We start from the raw sequence: 13,619 nt of genomic DNA, 5'->3' as shown, positions 1-13,619 counted from the left end.
AGTTTTAAGAGATTGAAATGATGGGATAAGGTCCAATTTTGTCTTGGAAGTTTTAGTTGAGGAACTGAGTATTTGGAAATTTTTTTTGGAAACAATGTCACCCTGAAAGTTTATATAAAACAGAGTAATGTTGTTCTGCTGTTAAAGAGTGTTAAGTTTGACCATTTTGTTTGACTAAAATTCCTACTTGGGACTCAAATATGGCACTCATAATCCAACTCATCGCCATCTCAACGTTTTCACTCCTTCCCCTACTCTCATCATCTCCCTTTCCTTTCTCTCTCATTCAATCGCAGCCACCGCCCTCTTAGGCCTCGTTTGGATTGTCGTTGGAGACAGTAAAAACGCATAGGAAAGTGTGAAACTGAGGTTTGTAGTTTATTTGGGGTTAATTGATTGTTTGGACGGCCTTCTTCACCAACCGACTTATGGGGGGAAAATGACTTCTACATTAACGCTGGGCAAAGCAGCTTTTCACCATTTGAAAATGCAATCTACCGTTAAATGAGCATTAAATGAGCATTGAAATTTTCACCTGTCAAATTTACCCCTCACATTTTCCCCTTTTTGACCGAGCTCTTCTCCTCTGTAAGGTGTGCTTCTGTTGCTCTCTCTCATAATAGAAAGATTCGACCGTGGTTCTCCCTCCCTCACTCTCAGCAGGTATTCTCCTCCCGTCGCTCTCGCCAGCGCTTTTTCGTCCATCGCTCTTGCCTATTGTTCTCCCTCCGTCATTGTGGCCACAGCAAAACAGATCTCTCTTTCTCTACTGTAGCGGCTGGGTTTGGCTGAGCGGGGCTAATCTTGCGAGTAACGAGAGTGGGGATGACTCCATGTCAGGAAGAAAAGTAAAGTTTTAAAATAATAAAATTATTGTTTTGTTTTAAAACGAACGGCTAAGACGGTAATCTCTCTCTTTGGTTGGCTATATATCAATGGCTTGGTTTTGTTTTATAAATTTTGTATAATATCATAATTAAATAAAGAGAGCACCGGTGTAAGCATAATATTTTTTCCAAATTTTTTGGGTAACAAACCTTTTTATTTTATAATTTCCTAAATAAACTATTTTTATTTTATCATAATAATTTTATATATATTTTTAAATTATTATCATGTTAAAAACATAAAATTTCAAAAACTACTATTCAATAAAATTTATGTCATTTTCAGTTATTTTACAACTAAACTAATTTTTTTATTAATCATCCAAACAACTTTTAATTTTTTTAACTGACTTTTTAAAAACACTTATCCAAACATACATTAACTGACTTTTATTTTAACTTAAGTTATAAAAGTCAGCCCAACGCCAATCCAAATATATTCTTAATCTTTAACGACGACATTTCCTTCCCTAATCATATTCTTGATCCTCCCGAAACATCAGATAACTACACCAATCTCTTGCCACGTACCTCCATTTTTCTGAATCACTATTTCCTCCACTCTCTCTCTAACCATCTCTTCTGCTTATACTCTACCCAGCTGCCCCACAACTTCTACATTCTTCTCATTCTGTACACATGATACGTCATCATCGTCCTGTTCTTCACCACAGTTCCGTTCAGCAAAACGTCATCGGCCATTAGCTTTAATGTATTGTTCGAGCATTTATCCATCGTCACCGGCGTCGACGATGTCGAACTGGGCTTTAGGGTTGGCGGACATGGATTGGGTTTGTTGTGGGCATTGGTGAGTGTTTTGAGTGTGCAAGGAGAGAGAAAACAAAAAAAGATTCTACAGAACTTGTGGGAAGCAGCCGAAAAAAATAAACCAAACCGTTTAGGCCTAAAAATTATGAAAGGTGGGTTTAAAATTTTTCCCTTCAAATAAAAAACAAGCTTAAAAGAGTTGATCTTATAGAGTCAAGGGTTTAAACGAGCCGGTCCTACAAGGTCAAGGACTAGCTTAATTAGGCCCTTATATATATATATTTTTATTTTTTATATAATGCTTATATTATTAATTAGTTTACATTGTTAATAATATTTCAAACATTTAGTTATTCTTATCATTTTAAAATTAAATTTCATAAAATGGTTTGATTTATTTGGTTTTGGATAATAATTTGTTCAATTAAATTTTTTTAAAAATGAGTTAATTTGGACTTTAATAATAATTTGACTTATATTACATATGTTGATATTTTTAAACTCTATATATTTGACAAGAGGTTATTTTTATATTTATATGACTTGTGATTCTATAATTTGAATTAGAGATTTATGAGTTTCAATAATAATATATCTCAAACTAAGATAACATAATAGCTACACTGCAATTTTGTCACTAAGGAAAAGTATTCTCATAAAAAAGAGCAATCGACGATAGTAATGGCAAAGTTTTAAAAAATTGATGATAGTATTTGTCTATTACACATTTGCACTGTTGATGAAACTTTTGAATGTTATTGTCTTGTTGATAGATATTTTAGATATTATTAGATGTTGATGAATGTTTAGATATAATGATATTTTGGGTTTGTAACTTAATTTTATTCATATTTATATTTTTTATTAATAATTTTATTACTTTATATTCATTTTATTGATAAAACATGTAGAAAATATCAAAAATTGCTTCTTCTTCTGTTTTTTTTTTTTAGACGGGCCGAAAGCCCACGTACAAACCTTGAGCCTATCAACTTAAGAACCAAATCTAACAAAATGGGACATTTCAGGAATTGTGGCCCTATAAGGCCGGCTCCTTTAAGACTAAGGCCGTGCAGGCCTGCTTGGCCCATATTCCTAGTACTATGAACAATGGTGAATACTGAATGCAATGTAGCTTTAAATTATGGGAAGAAGAAATGCAAAGGGTGATCCGTTTATAAAGACAAATTGTTAACCAAGGTTAATGATATGGGAATCTGATTTGAGCGGAAGAGAGCAAAGGATGTGATATTATTGTTAACATTCTAGTTGGAGTTTTTTTTTTTTTTGGGTATGCTTGTGAAATTGGGGGGGGGAGATTGGAGAGAGAGAAAGGTGGAGCCTTAAATGGGTTTAGGTTTTAGATGAGTGGAGTTTTTTTTTGGTTAAATGGCAAATTTGTCCTGAAAATTTTTGTAGAGGAGCTGCTTTTTTAGAGCAATGTCACACTGAAAGTGACAAAAACGTAGCAATGTCAGACAAAAACGTAGTAATGTCAACCTCAACAAAGTCAAACAGTCACCGTTTGTTGACACAATTTACGCTGAGGTGATTCTGCTACACGGATATTATGCCACCTATTATTCCACTTTTTTATGCCACATCATAAAAATTAAAAAAAAATTGAAATTGCTGGGTGAGTGTGAAGGATCAAAGAAATCTCCTCCCAGCGTTCTCTGCGTCGCTACCGTTATCTCCTCTGACGAGAAGTTGAAGAGAACCATCACAGCAAGCGAAAAGTCCATTTTCGATCTCAAGAAACGCCGATTTTAGGTTCATGGGTTTAGATATGGAGTCGAGAGGAATGATTTCTAGAAAGATGTGGTGGTGCTGCTGGGTCCAAGAATGGCGTGGGAGATTGTGGTTCTGTTTCAGTCGTCAACCTCAAGAATTAAATGAATATTAATACTTATTTCTGATACTATAATACTCCTCAGGTCCTTAATATAGAACCTAATTATTGAGTTGGTTTTGGTCCTAAATATAATATCCATTTTTTATATTTATTAATTTTCTCTAAATTACTCTTATATATACTCTCTCAACCATAATCAAGTAGAAGAGGGAGATGAGGTATTAAGAAAGATAATTATGGTATTTTAGGAAAAATGTATCACTTTTCTTATAATTAACTAACTTACTTAACTTTCTTAATCTAATCAAATTAGTTAAATTGATCTTATATTAAGGACCGGAAGAGTATAAGTACAAGATATGATGCAAGGATCCTTCGACTATTGAAGTGGGAAGTCCAAAATGCACGGTCTCTGGCCTAGGAAAATCCCGAAAGCGATTATATAGCTGTCTTTAGTTCGCGTCAAACTAACAGATTTGCCACTGGTTTTTTGGGAAAGAAAACTTCGATCATTGTTGCTACTTGTGACTAAGGCTTCATTTCCTCACAAAGCTGAGATTTGAATTTTTCTTTTCTAGATGGGATTGTGCTTATTTTCGTTTTTGTTTTTCCTATCTTTGCTCTATGTTTTTTCGCAATGAGTGATCGGTTTTTGATCTGGGCATTATATAGAACTTGACTAAAAAACCTTGGCTGTTTGAGCACATCTTTAAAGAAGCACATCGTGTAACGCTACCATTGCCAGCAACAATCTTAATAAGAATCTCAATGGGTCTCACCCATTTTACTCGGATGTTGGTTCTTCTGCTGAAAGATAAACTAGTGAAGACGATGAAAAAGGACTCCTGGAAGATTTGGGGAAGAAATAGAGCTCGTGTAATTCTTCAATGGAGAAAGAAGATCTGGCTTCAAGAGGAAGCAGCGCTAAGGACGAAGAAAGAGGAGGAGGAGGAGACATTGGCGTAACTCCAACGACGCAGAGGACGCAATGAAGGGGGAGATTGAGTCAAGGGATCGCTGATGGGTAGGATCACTTCTTTTTTCCCAAAAAGAAAAATTCAGGTTAGAAATAGGTTGGAAAAAAAGTGAGTAGGATGCCATGTGTCACACCACCTCAGCATAATTGGGTCAACAAATGTTGACTGTTTGGATCTGTCAGGAAAGGTAGACATTGCGACATTTTTATCACTTCCGAGGCCACATTGCTCTAAAAATTACTTTCGGATTCTCACAGCTATTTCGTGAAAACTTCCAAGACAAAAATAGACCTTAACTCTTCTTTGTCCAACTTAGCTTGCCACCTATATATAAATTGGTCAAACAAAAAGATTTAACGGTCAAATTTAACTTTAGATGATAACAGAGTGACATTAATATGTTTTGAACACTTCCAAGACGACATTATTCTAAAAAGTTTTCTGAATATTCACAGTTTCTCAGCAAAAACTTTTAGAGCAAAATTAGACCTTATCCCAATAATTTATGAAAAGAACTAATTAGTGGAAACAAATGAAATCTGTTCACCAAATTTTTAATCACAAGAATATCATTTATTATTTTAGAGTTAATTCCAAAGCGCTGGTATTGGTTCGTATTTTTGCTTTATTAATTGTTTGAAAATAATATAATTGTCATGTGTATCAACGCTGTCGTTGTTAAGAAAAATAACTAAATACTCACTATAAGCAATTAATTACTAAAAACTTTTATAACAAGTTAGTATTATGATAATGAAAAGATTCAGAAAATGACAACAAATAGCATATTGACAACTCAGGAAACTTTTTATGAATTTGATTGCTTTTGTGAAACTATACAGTAAAAATATTATGATTAACGTGTATTTTTATCTTCAAAATATACTGCAATTTCAAATGATGCAATATTCTTCCAACATTTTCGTATAGTGGGGTGTTGATTATTTCTTTTAAGATTGCTCATATAGTCCTAATTATAAGACCTTGTTTATAATCTACAAACAAAGTCTTATAAATAGGACTAGGGGTAGTATTTTAAGTTTGATGCAATCTTTTTTCTGTCTTCTCAGTATATGATTCTAAATTTTATTTTTTTAATTTTTAAATAAATTGATTTAACAAGAGTGAAGAGTTATGGGGTAAAAAAAGGTATCACTCTGATATTTATTATAAGTCATTTTTTTAAAAAAATTATCCTAAATATAAGTCACATTACAACAGGTCAATAGCCTTAATTTTTTTTCCACATGTGCTCTTATTACTGCAAAGAAAGATTATATTAAAATTATTAAAGGTAATTAAGATAGGTTGATTTTAGCATGAGGATAATGCTGAAAAGTAGTAATAACTTTTTATCATTTTAATGATATAAATTATTTTTAATTAATTTTTGTGAAGTGGGTGGAAGTCACTTTAAAAAGAATGTGAGTGGTATTACTAGACATTATAATTATGTACTCCTCCGGTCCTAATTATAAGACCCAATTAACTTATTTGAGGAAATTAAGGAAGTAAGTTAAGTTGGTTATTATAATAAATAAGTGTTGTTATTCTTAAAATATCCTTGCTAATTAAGTATTGGCTAAAACTATCATTATTAGAAGGATTATCTTGGAAAAAAATATATAAATATAAGAGAAAAAATGGATTGGGTCTTATATTAGGACCAAATAAAAGTCAAATTGAGTCTTATAATAAGGACCGGAGGAGTAATTCAATCTTAAGGAAACGAAGACCTAGGTTGACCTCCGAGCCTGAGATCTTGGCCTTTTAGTCTCTTTGTCCCTGACCCATTGACGTTTCGAATCTCGTGTTTGATGGAGGTACAAAATTGAATCTCCAATGATTGGACTTTTGTTTCCCAAGACTTCAAGAATCATTGTATTTGATGGCAGTTAGGGGTGTTCAGCAAACTCGCTAGCCCGGTATGCTGTCCTAGCCCGCGAGAAAATGGTTCTGTCCAGCCCGGAAAAAAAAAATACCCCAAAAAAAATGGACATTTTTGGACTGGGCATATTATGGGCAGGGCAGGGCTGCGGGCATGATATGCTGCCCTGCCCGTGATATATATATTTATAATTCTTTTTTTTTGTCAAAAATACTTATAATGATATATAATAATATATATTTTTCCCATCTTCCATTTGCCATAGATACATTTAGTAGTATGTGTAATTTTTCCTTCTTAGTATCTTTTTAATTTTTTTTAATTTGGTTTAGTATCTTTTAGTTTGTTTTTATTGTTGGTTGTCTTGCAAAGATGCAAAAGCAAGCTCACTTTAGTGTTATATTAAAAGATATATCAATTTAAGACAAAGTAAAATTATTGATTTGTTGAATTTATTGTTTATTCAAGTATTTATTTCTTTATAGTTGTTATAAGATACCTTTACTTTAACTAAAAAAATTTTCACCAAGGTATCATTATTTGGGCTTGAAAGCCCGCCCTGTCCAGCCCGAAAAATGGTTAGGGTTTCTGTAGACAGGACAGGCAGCGAGCCGCAAAATACAACTCGCTCATTTTTCAGGCCGGGCATCGGGCAAGGGGCATGCCTGCCTAGCCCTGCCCATGAACACCCCTAATGGCAGTTTGACCACATAATTTTGAGAATACAATTTTTAAAAATTAACTATGGAAACGAAATGGCCACCTGGAAGCAGTGTCTCAGAGGAAGGGTCGCTCATAAGTTTGTGTTGGGCTCCATTTTTCTATTTCGTTCTCTCTCTCTCTCTCTCTCTCTCTCTTCTCCTTGTCCTTTCTGTTGGGTGCAAACCGTGGAGGGGGGAGAGAGAATTTGATTTCTGTCGCTTCTTAGTGTTCTTTTTTTTTTTTTTTTAAATTCTTGTAGGGGTTTCAGAATTTGGTAATTCAGGGCCTAGTTTGGGTTGCTGTGGGTGCAAATCGATAACCATGAATATGATGAGACGACTCAAAAGCATTGCTTCAGGGTGCTCTTCCATTTCATCGGATCCTGTAAATTTAACTTTTTATCTTTGTTTTTCTTGTTAAGTTTTTTATTGTATTATTTTTTAGGGATCTCTGCGTTTGTTTGTTTGCTTGCTGGGGAATAAAAATATCAAGTGGGTGGGAAATGAATTTTTCTCTGGCCCAGACTAGGGGGGAAATTCACAATGTTATCCTAAATCTTTGTCAGTATTTCTCCTTTTAAGACAAATTTATAATGTTGTTTTTAAGATTCTGAAAATTCATTGCCTTGATTCTGGGATTCTTCCTTTTCGAACCTAGGTACTCATTTCATCTCATACACCTTATTTCGTCTCATTCCTCTGAGTAATTGATGATCGTAATAATCACTTTATGATGTTTGAGGTATAGGTGGTTTATTTGGAATGGTTTCTAGATCGGATTTTTTGAGGTTTGCTTCTAATCATGCGGTCTCATTTGTTGATGCTATTTGAAACACTTACAAGGATTGCTGTTATTGTATTTAAACTTTGCGTGATTTCAAATTGTACCTTTTCAGGGAGGACAGTTTATCACAAAGAGGGTTAAGGTTGATGAAGAAATTGATGGTAAAGTAACTGAGGAAACACATTCTATTAGGAGAGGCAGGACAGATCGGAAGCATAATGTGGATGCATCAAAAAAACCTAGTGTGGATGCATCTAATGCCTCTGTGGTAACCAAAACAGAGAGATTAGATTATCATCAGTTTCCTAATCAGTTGCATGAAATGAAAATTAGGGATACAAAAGTCAACAATCCCATTGAAAAAGTATATCTTATTATTATTTTTTTCTCTTTTGATCTGCCTTTAATGTCTAGTTATCATCACTTCCCTAATATAGAAATTTAAGCATTTCTAAATCCTTATTTCAATGCAAGTGTCCAAGTAAAATGGCGGGAGGATGCCTGTTTCCCCCTCTCTAATGTGCTCCCTGCTGCCCCTTTATTTTGACTCCCTTCCCAAGTGTTTTTCTTTTGTTTTTTTTATTATTAGATTTTAGATAAAATGCGAGACACTTTTATATCTTAAAAAATGCTATAGTTTTCAATTTTTATGATTTTTCAAAGAAAAATACTTTAAATTTAAAACAAACAACACAATTTTTATTTAAGCTTTGAAAATCATAAAGAAAATTAAAAATTGCTCCATTTTTTACCCATAAAATATCAAAGTATCACTTATTTTATTAGAATGTAATAATTAAAAAAAAACAAGAAAAAACATTTGGGAAGGAGGCCAAAATGAAGGGGCAGCAGGGAGCGCATTAGAATGGTGACACCCCCCCCCCCGGGGGGAAAAAGGCACCATTATGTCAATGCTAGGTTTCATGAACCAGGTTACATTTCTTCAAATGTTTCTTGAACCTTAAAAACATCTAATCGATCGATACAATCGATTATTGAATTTGATTACAGTTTTGTTGTATGCAAGATATAGAGGCGACTATTGTGAGTGGTAATCGAACAGAAGCAGGTCAGGTAATTACTACTGCCATTGGTGGTAAAGACGGACAACCAAAGCAGGTGATCTCCTCATTCCCTTTGCCTATCCATTGGTCCATCAATTTTTATTTGTTGCCCCTACTCCGGAGTCCTGAATTTTTCTTTTAATGCCAAGTGTTTGTTTTCATAATTTATGTTCTAAGTTTGTTGGACGCGAAGTTTGTCATGTACTTATTGGCATACAGGCAGATGGGAAGAACACTTCTGATTATTGATTTTTCTCCTTTGTTTAAACATTTATACCGCTTTCAGACTTGCTCTAGTTGTCAATTGTCATTAAAGGTTTGTAGTTTGGATGTTACTTTTTAAATCAGAGAAACAAAGCAGCCTTTTTTTAAGGTTGAATTTCAATTGTTATCACAGCTTTATGCTTAGTATTTGACAAGATATAATGACTGTGGTACTTATTTTGTGTACATCATATTGCTTGCATTGTCAGCGAGTTGCGCATTAAATTATATCTGGCTTTTTGCGAAAAGGTGCTTTTAATAACTCGGCCTTTGTCTGGCTTTCAGACAGTCTCATACATGGCAGAACGTGTGGTTGGTACTGGTTCCTTTGGTGTTGTTTTTAAGGTATATATTTCTTTTTCATGTATTTTTACATATATACTGATCTTGTGCTTTATTGTTATATGCATCTCAAGAAGCTGGCTTACTTATCCACATACCTTGTACATTTGTAGGCCAAGTGTGTTGAGACTGGTGAAGCAGTTGCCATTAAGAAGGTGTTCCAAGACAAAAGATATAAAAATAGGGAACTCCAGATAATTCGCAAGCTTGACCACCTTAATGTCTGTCAATTAAAGAACTGTTTCTTTTCAACTACTGATAAAGATAAGTTGTTCCTGAACCTAGTTTTGGAGTATGTACCCGAAACTGTCTATAGAGTCTCAAAGCAATATACTAAGATCCACCAGCACATGCCTATCATTTATGTACAGCTGTATACATACCAAGTAAGTCTAGGTACGGGAGTTGTTTAGCTTCCATTGTTTTCTCTTTGGGCGCGGGCAATCCTGATGATTTTGAATATAATTTCTTGCTTGCATGTTTTTATTGAGTGACCATGGTGTTTGCCTTGTAGATATGCCGTGCATTAAATTATTTGCATAATGTGGTTGGTGTGTGTCATCGTGACATCAAACCCCAGAACTTACTGGTAAGAGTTTTGTGTATTTGCTTGAACATTTCAGCCCAAGACATGATTACTATTCTGTTTTCCCCCTTTCTTTTTTTGGGGAAAATATCCTTTTTGTTCCATAATTATTCTTTCATGCAAACGCCACGAAGAAATACTCCAAATATGTTCAAGAATATTTACACGACTGCATTTATTTATTAGCATATAAATGCTTCATTTCCATAACATCTAGTCTCATTAAAAATGAATTGTGGTGGATATCACAGGTTAATTCCCAGACTCATCAGCTAAAGATGTGTGATTTTGGGAGTGCAAAGATGTTGGTATGCTTCTTTATGTCAGAAATTTGAGATTTGTGTGATAGTGTGTTCTTGATCTTACGACATTTATGCACTTTTAGGTGCCTGGTGAACCTAACATATCATACATATGCTCGAGGTACTATAGGGCTCCGGAACTTATATTTGGGGCAACAGAGTACACAACTGCTATTGACATATGGTCTGTTGGTTGTGTTTTGGCTGAGCTCCTTCTACGAAAGGTGAGACATAAGCAAGAGTTATTGTTATTGTTCTTTATCTATCACTCTCAAATTGTGGTGGTGAACTTTGGTTGCTATTGTTCTTTATCTATCACGCTCAAGTTGTGGTGGTGAACTTTTGGTTCCACTTCCCAAAGATGAACATTTTAGTGAAGTTTGTTGTCCATGAGTAATTTCTAGTGTAGTTGATATTTTCTATTAGATATTTTACTCTAATTTTGGGTCAATTCTTCCCCCAGTGCAGTTGTCTAGGTTTGGTTATTAGCCTTCCATCTGTCGATTTTGAGATATGCGAAAATGTCAGCCTCTGAGACTTGCAATGTTCTAGTTACACTATACAAAGATATTGCGGAAGCGACATTGCTTTCTTTTGTTTGTTGTGGACTTCCTTTCGGCTCGAGATATCTCACATCTTTTTTCTTTGGCCGACCAGATATTTGGTATCTTGGATTTGGGTTATTATTCTTTCCAGTTCCTCCTAATAGGTCTCGGAGCTTTTTCTTTGGCCAAAAAATGGATCTCAGAATTAATTATGCATTTTCACAATGAAGTCTTATATATGTTGTATCATCTGCAGCCACTGTTTCCGGGAGAAAGTGGGGTTGATCAATTGGTTGAAATCATTAAGGTATAGTTTTGTGTGTGTGTGTGTGTGTGTTTTTTTTTTTACCTGAATTTTGTGTTCATTGGCTTCTTTCCCTTCTCTATTCTTTTACCATATTTCTTCTTGAAGGTTGCGTTCTTTCCGTCTATGCTTCACTAATCTGAGATTTCTTTCCTTGTAATCTGAGATTTCTTTTCTTATCTTTTTTTTTTAATGAATTATAGATACTAGGTACACCCACAAGAGAAGAAATAAAGTGTATGAATCCCAATTACAAAGAATTTAAGTTCCCTCAGCTTAAAGCACGCCCGTGGCACAAGGTTTGTTGCTCTTTTCTCTCCAGCGAAGCCTGGATCACTAATCCCTATCATCTGATGAATTATTAACTAACAGGTTTTTCACAAGAGACTACCCGAAGAAGCAGTGGATCTCGTGTCAAGACTGCTTCGTTATTCACCAAACCTACGTTGCACTGCTGTAAGAATGTTATAATTTGATAATGAAAGAATTCATTTATATCCATATTGCATTTCCAGTCACATAAGTTAAATATATTTCTGAGCATGGTTCCTACCCACAAAAACCACGTAGCAAGATGAATAATTTCTGAAAAATCGTAATCATTCATATTAAATGCCACCTAATTTTATCACTTCTCTGTCCAGTTAGAAGCATGTGCGCACTCCTTCTTTGATGATCTTAGAGACCCAAATACACGTTTACCCAATGGGCAGCCACTACCTCCACTGTTCAATTTCACTGCTAAGGGTAAGCTTATTGTTAGAGTTTGTAGTAAAACATCTAAATGGTTTAGGCTTTTAAAGCTAAACTAATCTTTTGACATGGTATCAAGGCTCTCGTGAGCAAATGGTTAGGAGTTTGGCTGCTGTTTCATACACATTCTGGCCATGTTCAATATAAAGTATGGAAAGAGTCGCCTTTTGTGAGAGTTGTGATTCTCTCCTCATGTGGGAGCTAGGTGACCTACTCCTCTGGAGTATTTTCAATCCAATCTTTGTGCTTAAAACATGGGAGTCAAATCACGAACGAGTTTAATCCACTAACCAAGAGAGCGAGTGATTTGATCTAGGTTTATGTGCGTGGATGCGATCTAGTGTTCGAAGGTGAGGAGGTATGGAGATGGACGAGGAAGGTGCTTTCTTTAATGAGTCATTGGAGTGCAAGTCTGGAGGATAGAATCGAATTTGTAAGAACACACTTCGAGGAAAGTTCATAACGGAGATAAACTCGAATATTGGGACGGTGAAAATGATGATACGTAAGGTCTGAAATCTAGATGGAGGCCTTGGATATTTGAGTAAGTAGAGAATAATTTATGTGTTCGAGTGGGATGTCAATGAGTTTTTCGAGGAAAGCCTTGGACTATCACGTGCGTATTTGAACGCACAACAAAGTATGATGTAACACAGGAGATCGATTTTTTGCATTGTCCTTTTCTTTAGCTACACATAGACATCTTAGTATTGGAGGCATTCATGTTCGAGATGTTATCAGGATATTAAATTTGGAAACCTCTCTCATGAAACTAACGTTTTTGCTGGAACTAACGCCCCTGGTCTCTGTGTTGTCCTTTTTGGATCCAAATGCATGACATTACTTTTGAGGTGGTGAAAGTGTTGGGCCAGCCAAGATATGGGAATGGGTTTATCAAAGAAGAGCCAAGAATTACAAGCCTGGCCCAACCCCTAACAACACAGGAAATATACACGGAAGTGAAGGGCAGAATGGGGAACAAGGATGGCTAATGAATTAGCGTCAGAGTGGTTGAAGTGTGTAAAAAGGTGTGGGGTCGTGAGGGAAGGTCAAAGAGGAACTAGTGCTTCGTAGGAGAGGGCCTGGGCTCTCAAAAACCAAGTGGGGAAGGTTGTTTTCTTCTATTTTTTGTTTATGTTGTTTCTGCTTCGTGAGCCCAAAGCAACTAAAAACCATTTGAAAAGGTAAAAATATTCTTCAATCCAAAAAATTTTACACATGCACACCTTTTGCCGGGGTACAGTTTAAACCCCTGATATTTTCCCTCAACGAGGCTGTTTGATGCTATTAAGCCATTAAGGCTTGCCCTTCAGCCTAAATTGAAGTCGTCTTTGTCAATTTAAAAACTTGACCTTTATTTTGGATGATTTTCTGATGCTTATATGCAAAAATTGAAAACAATGCAGAACTGGCTGGTGCACCTGCTGAGTTATGTAATCGTCTTATTCCCAAGCACGCCGGGAACTGAATTTATTGATACCTCTTTAGGGAATGTAAATTGGGATTTTCGTTTTGTTTTTTGTTTTTTTTTTCTTTTTTCTTTTTCATTTTTTCCCTTAAAAAATGATAGAGATACCCCCTCCAGCAATTCCATATATA

At 35.1% G+C, this 13,619-nt stretch overlaps 1 protein-coding gene across 1 annotated transcript; it reads left to right on the top strand.

The window, feature by feature from the left end:
• The first annotated feature begins 7,398 nt into the window (after nt 1-7,398).
• On the top strand, nt 7,399-13,488 carry LOC114727765 (shaggy-related protein kinase epsilon). The gene is made up of 13 exons (XM_028914495.1): nt 7,399-7,461; nt 7,973-8,224; nt 8,872-8,979; nt 9,474-9,533; nt 9,644-9,916; nt 10,045-10,119; nt 10,368-10,424; nt 10,502-10,642; nt 11,220-11,270; nt 11,471-11,566; nt 11,640-11,723; nt 11,912-12,014; nt 13,427-13,488. Exons 1-13 carry the CDS (start codon nt 7,399-7,401, stop codon nt 13,486-13,488), a joined length of 1,425 nt encoding a protein of 474 aa, XP_028770328.1.
• The last annotated feature ends 131 nt before the right edge of the window (nt 13,489-13,619 follow it).

Source organism: Neltuma alba, unplaced genomic scaffold, assembly GCF_004799145.2.
Source record: "Neltuma alba isolate B1F8T4 unplaced genomic scaffold, ASM479914v2 tig00012508_pilon, whole genome shotgun sequence".
NCBI classification, from domain to species: Eukaryota; Viridiplantae; Streptophyta; class Magnoliopsida; order Fabales; family Fabaceae; genus Neltuma; species Neltuma alba.
Note: the sequence above shows the minus strand (reverse complement) of the source record. Positions and strands in the feature narration are given on the sequence as shown.